Source organism: Dendropsophus ebraccatus, chromosome 3, assembly GCF_027789765.1.
Source record: "Dendropsophus ebraccatus isolate aDenEbr1 chromosome 3, aDenEbr1.pat, whole genome shotgun sequence".
In the NCBI taxonomy this organism is placed as follows: Eukaryota; Metazoa; Chordata; class Amphibia; order Anura; family Hylidae; genus Dendropsophus; species Dendropsophus ebraccatus.
This window is the reverse complement of record NC_091456.1, coordinates 53,015,924-53,036,709: the sequence shown is the minus strand read 5'-3', so window position 1 is coordinate 53,036,709 and position 20,786 is coordinate 53,015,924. Positions and strand designations below refer to the sequence as shown.

The following is a 20,786-nucleotide window of genomic DNA, read 5'->3' as shown; positions in this document are numbered from 1 at the left end:
GCACCCGTCAGGTAGGGGGCTGGCTTAGCCCCTGGGCCTGTGCCATACTTCATCGACAACTCGTGATGGAACTGTACATAATGGGACAAGAAAGGATTAGAGGACAATTCCCAGCAGTTTAAATTAGTATTACCCCCTCGCCGCGGTTCAAATTGGGTGTAGTGACTGCTACCCTTTAGGCAGTTCTTGCTGGTGGCAGTAGTTGTCCCCTTCTCAGTGGTTCATGTTGGGGGTAGCTGTTGCTCCCTGTGCTTCATATTGGAGGTAGTAGGTGCTCCTCTAGCAGCAGTCCATAATGGTGGTTACTCTTCCACCCAGTGGTTCATACTGAGATAGTAGTTGGTGCTCCCAGCAGGTCATACTGAGGTGCTAGGTGCTCCCCTCCCAGCTGCTCAAATTGGGGTAGTATCCCTCCCAGTGGTTCATAAGCTAAGATAGTCCTATAATAGTCCCACTGTGGGGAAATTCAGTGTGTTACAGCAGCACAGGTAATACTAATACAATAAGCTCCATGGTAAAGGCATTACAGTCACAGTAAATATAGTGGGGGTAGTAGTTGTTTCATATCGGAGGTAGTAGTTGTTTCCCTCCCTGCAGGTCATATTGGAGGTAGTAGTTGTTTCATATCGGAGGTAGTAGTTGTTCCCTCCCTGCGGGTCATATTGGGTGTAGTAGTTGTTCCCTCCCTGGGGGTCATATTGGGGTAGTAGCTGTTCCCTCCCTGCAGGTCATATTGGGGGTAGTAGTTTACCTCCCTGCAGGTCATATTGGGGGTAGTAGTTTCCCTCCCTGCAGGTCATATTGGGGGTAGTAGTTGTTTCCCTCCCTGAAGGTCATACTGGGGGTAGTAGTTGTTTCATACTAGGGGTAGTAGTTGTTCCCTCCCTGCAGGTCATATTGGGGGTAGTAGTTGTTCCCTCTCTGCGGGTTATTGGGGGTAGTAGTTGTTCCCTCCCTGCGGGTCATATTGGGGGTAGTAGTTGTTCCCTCCCTGCGGGTCATATTGTGGGTAGTAGTTGTTCCCTCCCTGCGGGTCATATTGGGGGTAGTAGTTGTTTCATACTGGGGGTAGTAGTAGTTTCCCTCCCTGTGGGTCATATTAGGGGTAGTAGTTGTTCCCTCCCTGCGGGTCATATTGGGGGTAGTAGTTGTTCCCTCCCTGCGGGTCATATTGGGGGTAGTAGTTGTTTCATACTGGGGGTAGTAGTAGTTTCCCTCCCTGTGGGTCATATTAGGGGTAGTAGTTGTTCCCTCCCTGCGGGTCATATTGGGGGTAGTAGTTGTTCCCTCCCTGCGGGTCATATTGGGGGTAGTAGTTGTTTCATACTGGGGGTAGTAGAAGTTTCCCTCCCTATGGGTCATATTGGGGGTAGTAGTTGTTCCCTCCCTGCGGGTCATATTGGGGGTAGTAGTTGTTCCCTCCCTGCGGGTCATATTGGGGGTAGTAGTTGTTTCCCTCCCAGTAGTTCATATTGGGGGTAATAGTTGTTTCCCTCCCAGTAGTTCATATTGGGGGTAATAGTTGTTTCCCTCCCGGTAGTTCATATTGGGGGTAGTAGTTGTTTCCCTCCCTGCAGGTCATATTGGGGGTAGTAGTTGTTTCCCTCCCTGTAGTTCATATTGGGGGTAGTAGTTGTTCCCTCCCTGCAGGTCATATTGGGGGTAGTAGCTGTTCCCTCCCTGCAGGTCATATTGGGGGTAGTAGTTTCCCTCCCTGCAGGTCATATTGGGAGTAGTAGTTGTTTCATACTGGGGGTAGTAGTTGTTTCCCTTCCTGAAGGTCATATTGGGGGTAGTATTTGTTCCCTCCCTGCGGGTCATATTGGGGGTAGTAGTTGTTCCCTCCCTGCGGGTCATATTGGGGGTAGTAGTTGTTTCATACTGGGGGTAGTAGTAGTTTCCCTCCCTGTGGGTCATATTAGGGGTAGTAGCTGTTCCCTCCCTGCAGGTCATATTGGGAGTAGTAGTTGTTTCATACTGGGGGTAGTAGTTGTTTCCCTTCCTGAAGGTCATATTGGGGGTAGTATTTGTTCCCTCCCTGCGGGTCATATTGGGGGTAGTAGTTGTTTCCCTCCCTGTGATTCATATTGGGGGTAGTAGTTGTTCCCTCCCTGCAGGTCATATTGGGGGTAGTAGCTGTTCCCTCCCTGCAGGTCATATTGGGGGTAGTAGTTTCCCTCCCTGCAGGTCATATTGGGAGTAGTAGTTGTTTCATACTGGGGGTAGTAGTTGTTTCCCTTCCTGAAGGTCATATTGGGGGTAGTATTTGTTCCCTCCCTGCGGGTCATATTGGGGGTAGTAGTTGTTCCCTCCCTGCGGGTCATATTGGGGGTAGTAGTTGTTTCATACTGGGGGTAGTAGTAGTTTCCCTCCCTGTGGGTCATATTAGGGGTAGTAGTTGTTCCCTCCCTGCGGGTCATATTGGGGGTAAGAGTTGTTCCCTCCCTGCGGGTCATATTGGGGGTAGTAGTTGTTTCCCTCCCAGTAGTTCATATTGGGGGTAATAGTTGTTTCCCTCCCAGTAGTTCATATTGGGGGTAGTAGTTGTTTCCCTCCCTGCAGGTCATATTGGGGGTAATAGTTGTTTCCCTCCCTGTAGTTCATATTGGGGGTAGTAGTTGTTTCCCTCCCTGCAGGTCATATTGGGGGTAGTAGTTGTTTCCCTCCCTGTGATTCATATTGGGGGTAGTAGTTGTTCCCTCCCTGCAGGTCATATTGGGGGTAGTAGCTGTTCCCTCCCTGCAGGTCATATTGGGGGTAGTAGTTTCCCTCCCTGCAGGTCATATTGGGAGTAGTAGTTGTTTCATACTGGGGGTAGTAGTTGTTTCCCTTCCTGAAGGTCATATTGGGGGTAGTATTTGTTCCCTCCCTGCGGGTCATATTGGGGGTAGTAGTTGTTCCCTCCGTGCGGGTCATATTGGGAGTAGTAGTTGTTTCATACTGGGGGTAGTAGTTGTTTCCCTTCCTGAAGGTCATATTAGGGGTAGTAGTTGTTCCCTCCCTGCGGGTCATATTGGGGGTAAGAGTTGTTCCCTCCCTGCGGGTCATATTGGGGGTAGTAGTTGTTTCCCTCCCAGTAGTTCATATTGGGGGTAATAGTTGTTTCCCTCCCAGTAGTTCATATTGGGGGTAGTAGTTGTTTCCCTCCCTGCAGGTCATATTGGGGGTAATAGTTGTTTCCCTCCCTGTAGTTCATATTGGGGGTAGTAGTTGTTTCCCTCCCTGCAGGTCATATTGGGGGTAGTAGTTGTTTCCCTCCCAGTAGTTCATATTGGGGGTAATAGTTGTTTCCCTCCCAGTAGTTCATATTGGGGGTAGTAGTTGTTTCCCTCCCTGCAGGTCATATTGGGGGTAATAGTTGTTTCCCTCCCTGTAGTTCATATTGGGGGTAGTAGTTGTTTCCCTCACTGCAGGTCATATTGGGGGTAGTAGTTGTTTCCCTCCCTGCAGGTCATATTGGGGGTAGTAGTTGTTTCCCTCCCTGCAGGTCATATTGGGGGTAGTAGTTGTTTCCCTCCCTGTAGTTTATATTGGGGGTAGTAGTTGTTCCCTCCCTGCAGGTCATATTGGGGGTAGTAGTTGTTTCCCTCCCTGTAGTTCATATTGGGGGTAGTAGTTGTTCCCTCCCTGCAGGTCATATTGGAGGTAGTAGTTGTTCCCTCCCTGCAGGTCATATTGGGGGTAGTAGTTGTTTCCCTCCCTGCAGGTCATATTGGGCATGGTAGGTGCTCCCTCTCAGATTAGGGGACAGCAGGTTATCCGTTCCCCTCGGTTCATGATGGGGGTGATAGTCGCTCCTCTCCCAGCCTCTCAGCCACCTGTCTCGGAGACCTCAGTGACCGACAACAAACTACAGCTGACACCACAGGAAATCGCGAGAGCGTAAAGTCTCGCGGGATTTTGTTCGTGTACTACTGTAAGTTAGCGTTCACCGCATTGTGCTATGGCCCATATGGCCGGTACATGATATACATGAGCCGCACTCCATCCACATTACAATAGGTGAGCCCAGTGTTTGGGGAGTCACGAAGCATGGCTTAGGAGGTGAAGCCCGCCTACTGTGACGTCATCACGCCGACCGTGCTGTGCTGCGTAACGTGGAGACCAGCGGCTTCGTGAAGCGGAGGAAGAGCGGAGCTGAGGTACGGCGTGAGGGGGAGGGGAAAGCGGAGAGGTGAATGACGGTGACCGGCTGCATGACGTTACGTGATTGGGGTGGGGGGCGGCGGAGGGCTATAAGGAGCTGCCCCCGGCGCGGAGGGTTACTGTCAGCAGAGCTCCCCATAGACTCCTAATGGAGGCTGAGCCCTGCAGACGGTTACCTGTGCCCATGTGCTGACCTCCCTACGGCTCCCATAGTGTGCAAGTGTGCAAGCCCTATTACAGGAAACCCCAACACACACACACACACACACACACACACACACACACACACACACACACACACACACACACACACACACACACACACACACACACACACACACACACACACACACACACACACACACACACACACACACACACACACACACACACACACACACACACACACACACACTGTGGTGAAATATTGATACTCACCTCCCTAATTCCCCACAGATGTTGCTCCAGTCACCTCTCCTCAACCCAATTTCCTGGTTCTCAGTGATGCATTGTCCTTACATGACCTGCCTGCTCAGCAATGTCCCCCTCAGTGATTGGCTCCTACAGGGATCATGTGTCACTAGAACCAGGAAGAAGCGGTAGGTACACTAATATCCCTGGACGTCCCCTTTAATGTCCCTGGGTCTTATACAGTAATGCTCAGCCTGGTGGTCAGCATGTTGTCAGCTCTTGGCTGTTTATTTGATGACACTTGCTGCTCTGTTGGTGTTCTGAGGGTATTTCCATGGCTTCTCCAGGCAGTGTTATGCCACGTGATTCAGCAGATCGCAGTATTTGCTGTCTCGTCTCTCTGCAATCTGAACCCTGTGATGACACTTGTTGTAGTAAACATGCACAGTACTAGACCGTGCTCCTGTATGGTTTCCCGTATGAGTGTCCTGCAAATTAACATCAACATAAATCTCATCATCTCAAACCACTGTTAGGTAAAGTGAGTAACATGAATTAACACTATATCCCGTTAACATGAATGGGAAATATTAGACAGCAAGTGAGCAATCAGTTCTTGAAGTTGATGTGTTGAAGGCAAGAAGACTTGGTACGGACATGAATCTAAAGGCCCTATTACCCAGGCTGACGTGAGGAGCAAGCGAGCGCTGACCGCCGACCTGTCAGATCAGCGTACACTTGCTCTTCGTTCCCCGCATGCTGCCAGCGCTATAACACGGCGTCAACAGCAGGTAAGAGTGGGGGAGCAGCGGTAGGGGAGCCCATAGTAGATAGTGGCGGTCTGCTGTCACTGCTCCTATTACAGCGTTGTGATCGCTCAAAAAAATCTTTCAACATGTTAAAAGACAAGGATCAGCCGATGTTGTGCATGTCAGCTGATTGTTGCCTGTTACCAGGAGCTATTACACCAATCGATTATGGGACGTAACAGCTCATAATCAGCTGAATATGGCCGATAATCGCTTGGTGTAATAGGGCCTTAACTGATTGTGATTGTTAGATGACTGAATACAAACACTTCTGAAAGAGCAGGTCTTCTAGAGGGTTCAGGGTATACAGTGGTTAGTACCTACCAAAGGCTGTCATAGCAGGTTCAGCAGGTGAACCAGTGATGGGACCATAGGTGCCCAAAGTCTACCTTGTCTGTTCCAGTCCCACAAAACACTATAAGGCCAGTTTCACTCGTAGCATATCACAGCGGATGATGTGAGTATACGCTGTACTGCTAGGTTATCTGCACGCGGAGGACTTTCAGCAGATTCCGACGCTTGTCTCAGCGCGTTCCTGCTTCACTCTCCATCTGTACCATAGACTCCATTCTATGGTCAGGCAAATTCCGCCGTCGGCTTGAAAAATTAACCTGTTCATTCTTTGCTGGTACAACGAAATCTGCCTGTGCATAGAATGGAGTATATGGCACAGGTGGTGAATATGTGCGCGATTGAGGGCGAGCTGCGGAATCTGTACTGTGCACATACCCTTAGCCCCTTCCCACATAACCTGCCGCTGCCGGGCTAATACGTTACCTGCCCGCGCTCCCGCTTTCGTCTCCTGCTTCCTGACTTACTGCTTAGCTAATTAGTGTCGGCGGCAGCACATCGCACTGATTGGCTCAATGTATTAGCTGGGAGCGCGGGCAGGTAATGTATTAGCCCGGGCAGGTAATGTATTAGCCCGGGCAGGTAATTTATTAGCCCCGGAGCGCGGGCAGGTAATGTATTAGCCCGGGAGCGCGGGCAGGTAATGTATTAGCCCCGGAGCGCGGGCAGGTAAAGTATTAGCCCCGGAGCGCGGGCAGGTAATGTATTAGCCCCGGAGCGCGGGCAGGTAATGTATTAGCCCCGGAGCGCGGGCAGGTAATGTATTAGCCCCGGAGCGCGGGCAGGTAATGTATTAGCCCCGGAGCGCGGGCAGGTAATGTATTAGCCCCGGAGCGCGGGCAGGTAATGTATTAGCCCCGGAGCGCGGGCAGGTAATGTATTAGCCCCGGAGCGCGGGCAGGTAATGTATTAGCCCCGGAGCGCGGGCAGGTAATGTATTAGCCCCGGAGCGCGGGCAGGTAATGTATTAGCCCCGGAGCGCGGGCAGGTAATGTATTAGCCCCGGAGCGCGGGCAGGTAATGTATTAGCCCCGGAGCGCGGGCAGGTAATGTATTAGCCCCGGAGCGCGGGCAGGTAATGTATTAATGTATGTATGAAGTTGGACGCAGACCTAGGGAGCCCTGGAAAACATGGATAGTGCCTTATCTGTATCCATGTTTTACTGGAAGCTCTAGGACTGCATCAAACTTCTTCAGCCGCTGGAAGACAAATGCAGAGTGGCAACTTACTAGTCTGTAGCTATGGAGCCCAAAACACAGCAAGCTGCAATGGTTTGTGCAATTTTGTTATGTAGTAGTAAACTGCTTGTCACAGATGTACATTGACCTATGACGCCCACTGTCTCAATATTCTCTATGAAGATAGAGACAACACTGTTGGACATCCACAGTTACCTGCCAGTTCCTATGTGTTCATGTGTCTTTCAAATACAAGAGCTCATGTGTATAGCTGTAGGTGCAAGGAGGAATCCCTTCCAGACTGTCACACAGACCTGAGAAATTCAGCACATACTAGAGGATTATCTTCCAAACAAAACCTATGGGAAAGATTCCACTGACAGGACCTAATTCCATTGTTGATATCAACTATATACAGCTATTGCATGAAGCCTGGATGTGGCCTAATTCTGTCTCATTCTTTCAGTGACCACTGTCATGGTGATGAAAGCGTCTATGGAAGATGACGACTCTGGATGGGAAATTTCCATGCAGGACAAGATGGGCAAGACCAATGCCAACTGGATAGATATAACACAGGAATTCAGAGATGCATGTAGCGGTAATTGTGTATATTCGGTCTACCATGCTGTGTGTATTTTAGCTGAATATCTTCTTGTGAATTATCTGTCACATTTTTACCAAATTGTTGCTAATGTCAAAATATTCTTTGTTTTTAATAACATTGTTAAAGCGGTACTCCAGCAAAAAAAAACAAGTCAACTGTTGCCAGAAAGTGGCAGATATTTGTAATTTACTTTTATTTAAAAATCTCCAGTGACCCAATACTTATTTGCTGCTGTATGTCCTTCAGGACGTGGTGTATTCTTTCCAGTCTGGAGAGCAGGAAATGTTTTCTATGGAGAGTTTCTGCTGCTGGACAGTTCCTGTCACAGACAGGTGGCAGCAGGGAGTACTATGTCAAACTGGAAAGAATACACCACTTCCTGCAGGACATACAGCAGCTGATAAGACTGGAGATTTTTTAATAGAGGTAAATTACAAATCTCTGGCACCAGTTGATTTGAAATAATAATAATAATTTTGCTGGAATACCCTCTTGAAGATCAACTTTCACAGTCATATTTTATTGCATCCCAAATAACAATGGTGAAAAGTATGCTATGTGTCTCTGTGACAAGAGACTACAGACAGTGTAGTCTGATAATACAGCCATTTGTTTGATAGTATTCTGATACTACTGTTATACTTCTTGCTTATCTACCGAATGTATACTAGTAAGAAGTAGGGAGCAGATGGAGGGATTATGTCTGCAGATTCAGTCTATATTTCTTGTTGCAGTGTACTAGGGGAATTAACATCATAAGCACTAACATAACGTAGCAAAATAAATAATGTATGCAATCTACTTAAACCCACAGGGTCATGGTGCTCTAGGACTCTTAGGTCACGATGATCCTGTTGTTTTTGATTGTTTTGTTAAGGTAACCTCTGTGTTATTTATCACCAGCATATCCCAAGTCTTTTGGGGGTATTTTATTCTTGGTTGAATCCCAGGTTTCTATACCCCTGTGGACACTCAGACCTAGTTCTGAGTTATAATTTTACTAAAATTGGTCTTAAAAGTAACATGTGCTGTCTTCATTTCAGAGTTGAAGCTGGGTGAGCTGCTACATGACAAGCTGTAAGTATAAGTGAGAATGCATGATAAATTCCTTTAGTGGTAATAAAGGGGTTGTCCCACCAATAACACTTAAAGTGTACCTATCATTTAAACAGACGTCTGACATGCCATAGCAACATGCCAGAGGTTTGTGTTAGTGGTGGCTGGGTGCTGAGAACCCCCTTTGATTGGTAGAACGAAGGGGCAGATGCTCTGCCCCTTCATCTCTGCTCTCACTTGTAAAGTAGCAGTAGACCTAATTGTCATAAATTCTCCAGAACTTTCGGCAGTCGCGTCTATCGGAATTTCCATAAGTTCCATCATAATTCCATCTCCTGCTACTTTCCAAGTGTGAGTGGAGACAAAGGGGCAGAGTACTGCTGTACCTTCATTCTAGCGATTGGCAGGGGTCTCAATACTCAGACCCCCCTTCCTCCATCCTTTGTCCATAGGGGGTGGCAGTGCTCACACTTGACCATTTCTCCATTCCAGAGGGAGACTCTGGACCGAATTTCTTCAAATCGTGTAGAGTCCCAGCATTTAGGTCCCCCATGAACAAAAAGAAAAACCCTTTACATTTTAGGTCACGATTAGGTAGTAATAATGCTTTTTTTTTACTTTTAGCTTTGGCCTTTTTGAAGCCATGTCAGCAATTGAAATGATGGATCCAAAGATGGATGCTGGAATGATTGGGAATCAGGTCAACCGAAAAGTTCTGAATTTTGAGCAAGCAATAAAGGTTAGTTAACCAACAGTCTAGCTAGGCATAGGGAATTTAATTTTTGTAAATTTGGAAAACTGAATTACTTTTCTGTTGTTTTTTTTAAGGATGGAAGCATTAAAATTAAAGATTTAACTTGGCCAGATTTAATCGGCATTATGGATACATGTTTTTGTTGTTTGGTAAGTAAGTATACAAGTTTTTTCCTTGTACTGACATGACTGTTACCTGTTGCATGCAACAGTTGTTTTTGTAATCTGGTTTCTTGTAACCTTGTCTGAATCCTGAATCCTCATCATATGTGCATTTCTTTAAAATCTTTACAACTTTTTTTTGTTTTTCTGCAGATAACATGGTTGGAGGGTCACTCTTTAGCACAGACTGTGTTTACTTGCCTTTATGTACATAATCCTGACTACATAGAAGACCCAGCTATGAAAGCATTTGCACTAGGAATCCTGAAGATTTGTGATATCGCTAGAGAAAAAGTGAACAAAGCTGCTGTATTTGAAGAGGTAAATCAGATGGTAATTAAAGAATACCATCATTGTCTATTAAAGGGAGCATCACAAGTCACTTGACTCTCTTCCTACAGGAGGACTTCCAGTCCATGACGTATGGGTTTAAAATGGCCAATAATGTAACAGATCTCAGAGTTACAGGTAATCTGTGTGATTTATTATGTAAGTATGTGAAATATTCTGATGTGTATTCTTAATGTTTTTTTTTTTTTTTTGCTCTAGGAATGTTAAAGGATGTTGAAGATGACTTGCAGAGGAGAGTAAAGGTAGCTTCTGTTTGACAGAATGTAAAATACAATATAGCACATCTAAATGACTTAATAAAAGGTGCCAAATATACTCTAGTTTTCAGGAGCAATACTATATATCTGAATGCTTTTATTTAGTTTAACCCAAAAAGAAAACCAGGAGGTTGAAGCAGTGTCCTACGGGGACAGGAAACAGAAAAGACAGGTTAAATAGCCCCTCCATGCCTTAGGTCAGCAGTGTTTTTCCTATCCCTGTAGGGCAGAGCAAAGAGGTGCAAGATGGGTTTTTTGGCTGAGCAGTTAGGATCCATGGGCCCCTCAACCCTCCTTCCTTACTATATACTGTATCTGTTTTGCCAGACATTTTTATCTTCCTATGCTGTGGCAAAGCTAGAGTCACTCCTGATCTTTGACCTGGTGTATGGTTGCTCCGATGCTGACAGGTCCTGACCCGGAAGACACATCTTGACTGTTAGTGCTGTGCTGGGATGTCCATGACATTTGGATATGTGTCCTGACCCGGAAGACACATCTTATGACTGTTAGTGCTGTGCTGGAATGTCCATGACATTTGGATATGTGTCCTGGCTGTGCCGTCTTTCCTGGTAAAAGTTGGCTCCTTCCACCCTACTGCCAGTGGGTGCTACGCATCATGTCCTAATTTTGCCCAGGCCTCTAGTGTCCAGAAATGACAGGTGCATGCAGGAGATTTGGTTCGCAGGACTTAGTCGGGGAAGATCCCGGTGTATGGAGTGGGCCAGGCAGCTTCCCTCCTCCAATGTTAAACAAGCCCATTTTGGCTTTTAGGAGGAGGAGAAAATCCCAGTGATTTTTGATTTCTAGGGTACCTGATCTGAGTTCTTTTCTGAGGTATGTCAAATCAGATTAAGGCTATGTTCACACTACGTAAAAGTACGGTGTACAGTGTGGAACACTGCCTTATCTGCTATGGGATCCCATACGGCGCCGCAAAGAACTGACATGACAAAGACCTGTCAGTTCACACAATAAAGCGAGCGGCTCCGGCCGCAAGCTTCATTGTGTGCAGTGTGAAGTTCTGATGCGCCAGCATCAGAAAACTGCAGCCGGAAAGATCATCCGGCCGGTACTTAAAGGGGTAGTGCGGCGGTAAAGAATTATTCACAGGCTAACACACATTACAAAGTTATACAACTTTGTAATGTATGTTCTGTCTGAATGGCCCCCTTCCCCGTGTCCCACCACCCCCACCCGTGTACCTGGAAGTGTGGTGCGCTGTACTCACCTGTCACGTGCCGACACCCGTCTCCGATCTTCAGCGAGTGACGTCTTCTTCAGGCGGACGGTGAACAGCTAAGACTGTCCCGAATGCCGGCCGCCGTCTGCAGCGTCATCCGATGCTCAGCCGCGACTGGCTGAGCATAACTGTGCTCAGCCAATCGCGGCTGAGCACAGTTGTGACGCAGCGGAGGGGGGACGGGCGGCAGCGACTCGGCCGTCCGTCCGAAGATGACGTTTGGCACAAGATGGCGGACGGCCCTCGACACGGATCAGGTAATGTATAATGCACCACACTTCCGGGTACACGGGTGGGGGTGGTGGGACACAGGGAATGGGGCGATTCACAGACATAACATACATTACAAAGTTGTATAACTTTGTAATGTGTGTTATTCTGTGAATAATTTCTGAGCGCCGCACTACCCCTTGTAACGGCCGGGATGATCTTTGCAAAGTCCAGCCGTTCCGTGACCCGGCCGGGTCACGGAACGGCCGGTCCTTCATGTAGTGGGAACATAGCCTATAAGTCTCCAGTTCAGGTGTTGTTTGCAATTCAGCTCCATTTACTTTAATGGAACTGAGTTTGAAATCACACCCAATCTAGAGACAAGAGAGTGGAAAAGTGGCCATGTTCTTGTAGCGCTGGATAACCCCTTTAATCCAGCGCTACAAAAACATGGCCACTTTCTTCCAGAGACAGCACCACTCGTGTCTCAAGTTCAGGTGTGGTTTACAATTAAAGGGGTAGTGCGGCGCTAAACATTTATTCACAAAATAACACACATTACAAAGTTATACAACTTTGTGATGTGTATTATATATGTGAATGGCCCCCTTCCCCGTGTTCCCCCCACCCCAGAAGTGTGGTGCATTATACTCACCGCATTCGTGTCGACCCCCGTCCGCCATCTTGGGACAATGACGACATCTTCGGGAGGCCGGCCGAACCGCTCCAGCCGTTCTTCATGCCGGCCCCCTTTGCCGCGTCATCAGCTGCTCAGCCACAATTGGCTGAGCATAACTGTGCTCAGCCAATTGCGGCTGAGCAGCTGATGATGGAGCAGAGGGGGGCCAGCATGAGGGACGTCTGGAGCGGTTCAGCCGGCCCCCAGAAGATGTGGTCTTTGTCCCAAGATGGCGGCCGGGGGTCGACACGAATACGGTGAGTATAATGCACCACACTTCTGGGGTGGGGGGAACATGGGGAAGGGGGCCATTCACATATATAATACACATCACAAAGTTGTATAACTTTGTAATGTGTGTTATTTTGTGAATAATTATATAGCACCGCACTACCCCTTTAAGGTCCGTTCACTTCAATGAAACCAAGTTGTAAAACCTGCACCCAAACTGGAAACAAGAGTGGTGCTGTCTCTGGAAGAAAGTGGCCATGTAAAACATGGATAACCCCCTTTAACATACAATTAGCCCAAGTAACCAAGAGAACTGCCATTTGAGCATTCATCTCAATTTATAGATCCAGTGGATCAGAAAGCCTCCTCAAAAAAATCCCAGGAGACATCAGTGTCATTACCATTGCCAAACTGGTATGAAATCCATTCAGCTGCCGGAAGTATTGTGCACAGTACTGACCCATTGTGGTGGTATTGAGGGATACCTAAACTTCCGGCAGCTGACTGGATTTTACGCTGATTGGATCAGCACTCTTCGTGACAGGTACAATTTAAAGAGTAAAATGTTTTTATTTTTGTTTTTACGTTTATTTCTTCTTGTATTTTTAGAGCACCAGGAGTCGACAAGGTGAAGCCAGAGACCCTGAAGTAGAGCTTGAGGTAGTATTGCTGACCAAGTATGTTTTTCCAGATTTACATTTCTTGATTTGGACTTTTGAAGTGCATTCACACTTGATGGATATACTGCAGATTTGCATTGCAATGTATTCCACTACCAACAAAGTGGATGAGAATGTTAACAGATCTCATCCATATTCTAAGGTTTAAAAAATCTATGTGAGATCCACACAGAAATTGATTTGTGAAGTGGTCAAAATCTGCAGCATAATCTGCAACCCCCCACCCCCACCCCTTTTTTTTGTATGCAGATGCGTAAAAAGTTTAGATCAGTCCTCATGCCCCCTGCAATCATAAGTTATGTATGCCTAAGGACATACAAACAAGGGAGGAAAGGTTATTTTATGATGTATCACATGTTACTCATTACATAGTGCCAGGGCCGGATTAAAGTTGGTGGAGGCCCTGGGCGAAAATTTTGTTGGGGGCCCCCCATTTTTTTCAAATATAACCCATACATCTATTTAGGTGGCTTCTTACTGTAGCACCTACCCCTCCTCACTCCTGGCTGTGTGGCTCAGCATCCTCCTCTGTTCTGCATATGATGGTCACTAGAGGCTGCAGTCCAGAGGAATATGCCAGGCCCTAGAGACAGGACAGGAGGGGTGTGTTCCCACTTTGTGTTTATGTCAATAATGCAATGCGAGAGCACAGCACTTCAGCACTTTCTGTGCTCTCTTGCCCACTGTGTTAGCCCCCACAGCAGCAGATGGAGTTGTGAATCACAGGCAGAACCATCTTCAGTTCCCAACCATGTACAGTAGCTGAAGCAGTAAAGAGCACCCAGAAAGTATTTAAAGGCTGTGTAGAATATATAGCGGATATGGTACATGTGAACGTACCCTAAGGATTAAAATACACAGCTGTGTGCAGCCCATGATATGGAATATACAGTATAGCCTGTGTGCAGCATATGACATATATAGGCTATATATCATATGCAGCACACAGGCTATATCTCATACACTGCTCTCAGGCTATATACCATATGCTGCACACAGACTATATATCATCCACTGCTCTCAGGCTATATATCATATGCTGCCCACAGGCTATATATCATACACTGCTCTCAGGCTATATATCATATGCTGCATACAGGCTATATCTCATACACTGCTCTCAGGCTATATATCATATGCTGCACACAGACTATATATCATCCACTGCTCTCAGGCTATATACCATATGCTGCACACAGGCTATATATCATCCACTGCTCTCAGGCTATATATCATATGCTGCACACAGACTATATATCATCCACTGCTCTCAGGCTATATATCATATGCTGCATACAGGCTACATCTCATACACTGCTCTCAGGCTATATACCATATGCAGCACACAGGCTATATATCATACACTGCTCTCAGGCTTTATATCATATGCTGCACACAGACTATATATCATCCACTGCTCTCAGGCTATATATCATATGCTACATTCAGGCTATATCTCATACACTGCTCTCAGGCTATATACCATATGCAGCACACAGGCTATATATCATACACTGCTCTCAGGCTATATATCATATGCTGCACACAGACTATATACAGTACATACCATATGCTGCACACAGACTATATACAGTACATACCATATGCTGCACACAGACTATATACTGTACATACCATATGCTGCACACAGGCTATATACAGTATATACCATATGCTGCACACAGACTATATACAGTATATACCATATGCTGCACACAGGCTATATACAGTATATGCGGTTCAGGGAAGAAACTTGTGCTGCTTGGGGGCGACCTTCTCCGCCGGCGGTGCTGGACGGGTTCTGGTGTGGTGTTTTTGGGTCTGGTCCTGTGGCATGGGGGTCGCAGGGCCGTCCCATGGCCCCCGTTCCCTGACTGTGCACGCCTGCGGGGTTGGTGGCCACTTACTGGCACGGTGTGGACTTAGTGTAGGGACCCATGTGTATCAGATACCGGCACGAGGTACATGGGGCAGTATGGCTTGATCAATTCATACACAAAATTCTGATGTGTTTTTTATTTAGCCTAGCGGCACTAGTATCAGCCATAGGTGTGAGGTGCAGCACTCTGTTTCTTCCCTGAACCGCATTTTGTTTCTCTCTTTTCTCCGTGTTTTGCACTCCTCCTGGTGAGACCCACATGACCACAATTAGCAGGAGACACCTGAGTGCACATGGTTTTAATCCCTCCTGTTTTTTCCCATTCTGTTTGCTGCAGCTATGGTGAGTGTAATTTCTTTATCCAGACTTGTGCTGCTTGGGGGCGACCTTCTCTGCCGGCGGTGCTGGCCGGGTTCTGGTGTGGTGTTTTTGGGTCTGGTCCTGTGGCATGGGGGTCGCAGGGCCGTCCCATGGCCCCCGTTCCCTGACTGTGCACGCCTGCGGGGTTGGTGGCCACTTACTGGCACGGTGTGGACTTAGTGTAGGGACCCATGTGTATCAGATACCGGCACGAGGTACATGGGGCAGTATGGCTTGATCAATTCATACACAAAATTCTGATGTGTTTTTTATTTAGCCTAAGGGCACTAGTATCAGCCATAGGTGTGAGGTGCAGCACTCTGTTTCTTCCCTGAACTATATACAGTATATACCATATGCTGCACACAGGCTATATACAGTATATACCATATGCTGCACACAGACTATATACTGTACATACCGTATGCTGCACACAGACTATATACAGTACATACCATATGCTGCACACAGACTATATATCATATGCAGCACACAGGCTATATCTCATACACTGCTCTCAGGCTATATATCATATGCTGCACACAGGCTATATATCATCCACTGCTCTCAGGCTATATATCATATGCTGCCCACAGGCTATATCTCATACACTGCTCTCAGGCTATATATCATATGCTGCACACAGACTATATACAGTACATACCATATGCTGCACACAGACTATATACAGTATATACCATACGCGGCACACAGACTATATACAGTATAAAGCATATGCGGCACACAGGCTATATACTGTATATACCTCTGCTGTAATGTCCTCCATAGTATATACCACCTTCTGTAATGTCCCCCATAGTATATACCCCTGCTGTAATGTCCCCCATAGTATATACCCCTGCTGTAATGTGCCCCCATAGTATATACCTCTGCTGTAATGTGCCCCCATAGTATATACCCCTGCTGTAATGTGCCCCCATATTATATACCCCTGCTGTAATGTGCCCCCATAGTATATATATCCCTGCTGTAATGTCCCCTATAGTATATATACCCCTGCTGTAATGTCCCCCATAGTATATATACCCCTGCTGTAATGTCCCCCATAGTATATATACCCCTGCTGTAATGTGCCCCCATAGTATATACCCCTGCTGTAATGTGCCCCCATAGTATATATATCCCTGCTGTAATGTCCCCTATAGTATATATACCCCTGCTGTAATGTCCCCCATAGTATATATACCCCTGCTGTAATGTCCTCCATAGTATATACACCTTCTGTAATGTCCTCCATAGTATATACACCTTCTGTAATGTCCTCCATAGTATATACACCTTCTGTAATGTCCTCCATAGTATATACACCTTCTGTAATGTCCTCCATAGTATATAACCCTGCTGTAATGTCCTCCATAGTATATACCCCTTCTCTGATGTGCCCCAACACAAAACAAAACCTCCTACTCACCTGATCTGGACAGGGGATGGCTCTTCTCTCTCCTGGCTCTTCTCTCTCCTGGCTCTTCTCTCTTCTGGCTCTGTACTGTATCTTCAGCCTGGCAGCCGCTGTGACAGATCCTCCAGCAGGCTCCATGATGTCACCTCCTGCTGCTGCTGGAGAGATCAGGTTTCACTGCTCAGGTCCTGCACTGTCCTCTCCTCAGTGAGGCGGGGGAGGGGGAGTGAGGTCATTGGCAGGAGACAGAAATCCTGACAGGAAGAATCCACTCAGGGCCTGCCAGGGGGGAGTCTGAGTTTGCTGGGCAGAAGATATTTACACAAGATTAACCCTACACCTCCCTCCTTCCCTGGACAGCATGTAGTTTGTCCAGTGCTTTGTCCAGGTACTGTTTTCACTCCCCAGGTACTGTTTTCACTCACTTCTGGGTTCCTGCTGGTGGGGGCCCCCCTAGTGGTGGAGGCCCGTAGGCAGGTGCCCCTGTTGCCCCCTCTTTAATCCGGCCCTGCATAGGGCTAGTCTTGGGGACAAGTTAAATTATATTTTATATACACAGTTTAGGAAACTTTACAAAACCTACAGAATAATTGGACTGTATGGCTTATTGAGTCATATATACTAACACTAGGGTAGAAAAAAAAGCCTTGTGATAAGTAGTAAAACAAATCTACATCTGTACAGCTATATCATTTTGTTTTTTATTTGTTTTTCCTACATTTACATTCTGTATATTATGGTTTTTTTTTTAGCATCAGCAGTGCTTGGCGGTATTCAGCAGAGTAAAGTTTACTCGTGTTTTGCTAACTGTATTGATAGCTTTTACAAAGAAAGAGGTAAGAAGGTTTTTGGTGAGGGATTTAATAGCCTGTACCAGGGAACTTTCAATATTCTTGTGTAATTAAATGCTTTTTCGTTGCTTTCTAGACAAGTGCAGTGGTAGAGGCATCAAAGCTAATAAGCCAAGCAACGGACCTTCTCTCTGCTATTCAGAACTCGCTCTCACTTGGTATTCAGGCCCAGAATGACACCACCAAAGGCGGTGAGAACCTATTAAGCATTCATTGTGTACAAAATTCCTAGAAAGGGGAGCTAAGAAGAGTCATAAAATACTCAAAATTTATTAACAACGTGCCAATATTTTAGTGAAAAATATTGTTGTAAACTTTTATCCCGGACAACACCTTTAAATCAGCGTTATACATATGGCTAAACTATGGTCCAAGCTCCCTCTGTGCTGATAATTGGTCTTTTTTGTGTAAAAAAAAAAGACCAAACACAGGAAGCCCCAGTCCTTTGCAAACTCGCACAAGGAAAAACACTGTTCATCATGCAGGTTGTATATCAGCTTAAGGCAAACTATTAATGACTATAGGCAAATAATATATTTCACTTTATGCTACAAAAAAAAGTCAACTTTCTATGTCATTTAGGGGGTATAGCCCCAAGGGTATAGATCCTGTCAGTAGGAGTCTGACAGAAGGTGTGAAAAAAGTGTTGGCACTGCCTATACAGGCTATACCCATTCCACAGGCTAATCTGTTCTCACAAAAATAGAAAAAATAGAAATAGACAACCTACATAGAAAAGAAACAAGACCCCTGGTCCAGGACAAAACAGAGGTTGGGCTGCATATCCCTCAGAGTCCATATAGAAAAGGTCCCATGCCATAAATAGACTGAGACATGTGTTTGCAGGAATGATTATGTTTGATTGATGATTTGTTGACTATAAAACACCTTTCGTTCCATGTAGATCACCCTATCATGATGGGATTCGAGCCTTTGGTCAACCAGAGGTTGCTACCGCCAACATTCCCTCGTTATGCAAAAATAATTAAGAAAGAAGAAATGGTGAATTATTTTTATAAATTAATTGACCGGATAAAAACTGTGTGCGACGTTGTCACCTTAACTAACCTTCACAGTATATTGGTAAGTGTACAGTTTACTGTAGGTGTGTCTATGTCTTAATGTCATAGAGAGGGCATAGAGTACATATAAAATAGCCAGTATTTTCCGGCGTATAAGACGACTTTTTAACCCCGAAAATATTTCTTAGAAGTCGGGGGTCGTCTTATACACAGGGTATGGTCGCCCCAGTGCACCAGCACTGAAAGGGTGTCAGATTCTGAACGGAGGAGGAAGGGTACCTGAGCGCTCTTCGTTCTATGTGCTCTTGTGTACAGATACCAGAGCACATTGAAGGAAAAGTGCAGGAATCAGGGGAGGGGGCATAACAATCAATGAGATACCGGAGAGGAGAGGTGTTTGGGCTGCGGAGGGGGGTGCCGTCCAGTGAAGAGTGAGAGGAAGCAAAGCAGGGGTGGGAGGGACTGGAGCTCTCCTCCTGCTATGCTTCTGTGTCCTCTGGTGTTTGAACTGTCACCAGGCACTGAAGCACATGGCAGGAAAGAGCGCTGTGGTCTCCTGCTTTTACCACACAGTCTGCTAACAGTGACCGAACTCCAGCAGGGGCAGCAGCGGTGATCAGCAGTGCACACTAGAGAGAGATGATGGGGTGGGGGGGTCCTGTGGGGTCCGGCTTAATCCAGTCAGGCATTCATCACAGTATGACTTCCTGCTATGTGCTCCGATGTCTGAATAGTCACCGGAGCACATAGCAGGCTCTTCCCTGACTGTCATCTGTGCCTTGCTGACGATCCGTACCTAACTGCTGCTTAGGCAGTGTACGGATTTTCAGAAGTGCAGGACAGGATTGCACAAGTAACAAAGGCAAACACAAAGCTGAGGGGACATTCAGCTTCATATATTTAAAAAACGGTTAAATTTAGCTAGTTTATCTAAATTGCTAAAATTCTTATAATGGCCTAAACTAAGTAAATTGTAAAAATATTTCATAGTTGCGCTTTAACAGAAAGAGTATTTCTGTAAATGCAGAACCAGTACCAGTTTATTAAAATAACAGTTTTTTCTGTTTTGATTTAATTTATTTTATTGGCATTAAATTATGTCTTTATAATTTCTAGGATTTCTTCTGTGAATTTAGTGAACAATCACCTTGTGTACTTTCAAGATCTCTCTTGCAGGTAAATGTTTTCCAGTCTGTATCACTATTATGGTCACATATATTGTCTCACTAAGAGGTGGGGGGAAATTTATTAAACCAGCGCCTCTCCTGGCGTACACAGGCAAAACATCTGCACCTTCTTGCTGACATAGGCCCTGCGTACTTTATTAGCAGGCTGGGGCAAGGCAAGGAAGCGGCTGCATAGACTCTGCCCGCACCTGATTTATTATGATTTAGGTCTGCCAGTAGGTGTAAAGCATTGAGAAAATCTACACCAGTGCCAGACTCAGATTTTCAGGTTTTACTGAGAGGCACCTATAGAGCATGTGAGGCAATCCCTCCTGAAAATGCAACCAGTGAAGGGATTGGTTGATCACTGTAGTTTTAATAAAACTTATTGTGTTTTGTTTTGTTGTTTCTTGATACTAACACGCTCTCTGTATTTGTCTATAGACTACTTTTTTAGTGGATAACAAAAAAGTTTTTGGAACTCATCTAATGCAAGACATGATAAAAGATGCATTGCGGTCCTTTGTGAGCCCTCCTGTCCTGTCTCCAAAGTATGTATTTTACCATTTTTTTCCTTTTAAGTAACAGCTACACTTTTGTTTGTTGCTTATAGTGTGCTTTTCTTTTAGATGTTGCCTATACAATAATCATCAAGCAAAGGACTACATAGATTCATTTGTCACCCACTGTGTACGGGTAAGTGTGTGCTTATAAAACTTCCCTTTCATAAATTCATCTTTCAAAGCCTAAGAGAAGTACAAGGTAGACCATTGATTCCAGTTATCTCTTTTTAGCCTTTTTGTAGCCTAATTCAGATTCATGGTCACAACAGAGCTCGCCAGAGGGACAAGCTTGGTCATATCCTAGAAGACTTTGCAACTTTACAAGATGAGGTATTTATTTCTCCAGCTACCTTAACAGTAGCTTCCAACTCTTCTAGATTGCATGTTTTCTGAATACCTG

At 45.9% G+C, this 20,786-nt stretch overlaps 1 protein-coding gene across 1 annotated transcript in view; it reads left to right on the top strand.

Annotated features, from left to right (window-relative positions):
• Positions 1-3,926: 3,926 nt before the first annotated feature.
• Positions 3,927-20,786, top strand: part of LOC138785630 (N-alpha-acetyltransferase 35, NatC auxiliary subunit-like) — a 25,927-nt gene continuing 9,067 nt past the window's right edge. The window contains exons 1-16 of the mRNA XM_069961773.1: positions 3,927-4,142; positions 7,363-7,497; positions 8,547-8,580; positions 9,184-9,298; positions 9,388-9,462; positions 9,628-9,795; positions 9,876-9,942; positions 10,024-10,067; positions 13,055-13,105; positions 17,537-17,620; positions 17,712-17,826; positions 18,540-18,718; positions 19,774-19,833; positions 20,268-20,374; positions 20,453-20,519; positions 20,618-20,716. Of these exons, the coding sequence (XP_069817874.1) occupies positions 7,374-7,497; positions 8,547-8,580; positions 9,184-9,298; positions 9,388-9,462; positions 9,628-9,795; positions 9,876-9,942; positions 10,024-10,067; positions 13,055-13,105; positions 17,537-17,620; positions 17,712-17,826; positions 18,540-18,718; positions 19,774-19,833; positions 20,268-20,374; positions 20,453-20,519; positions 20,618-20,716 (1,389 nt within the window). The 5' untranslated portion in view covers positions 3,927-4,142; positions 7,363-7,373. The remainder of the gene's footprint in view (positions 4,143-7,362; positions 7,498-8,546; positions 8,581-9,183; positions 9,299-9,387; positions 9,463-9,627; positions 9,796-9,875; positions 9,943-10,023; positions 10,068-13,054; positions 13,106-17,536; positions 17,621-17,711; positions 17,827-18,539; positions 18,719-19,773; positions 19,834-20,267; positions 20,375-20,452; positions 20,520-20,617; positions 20,717-20,786) is intronic.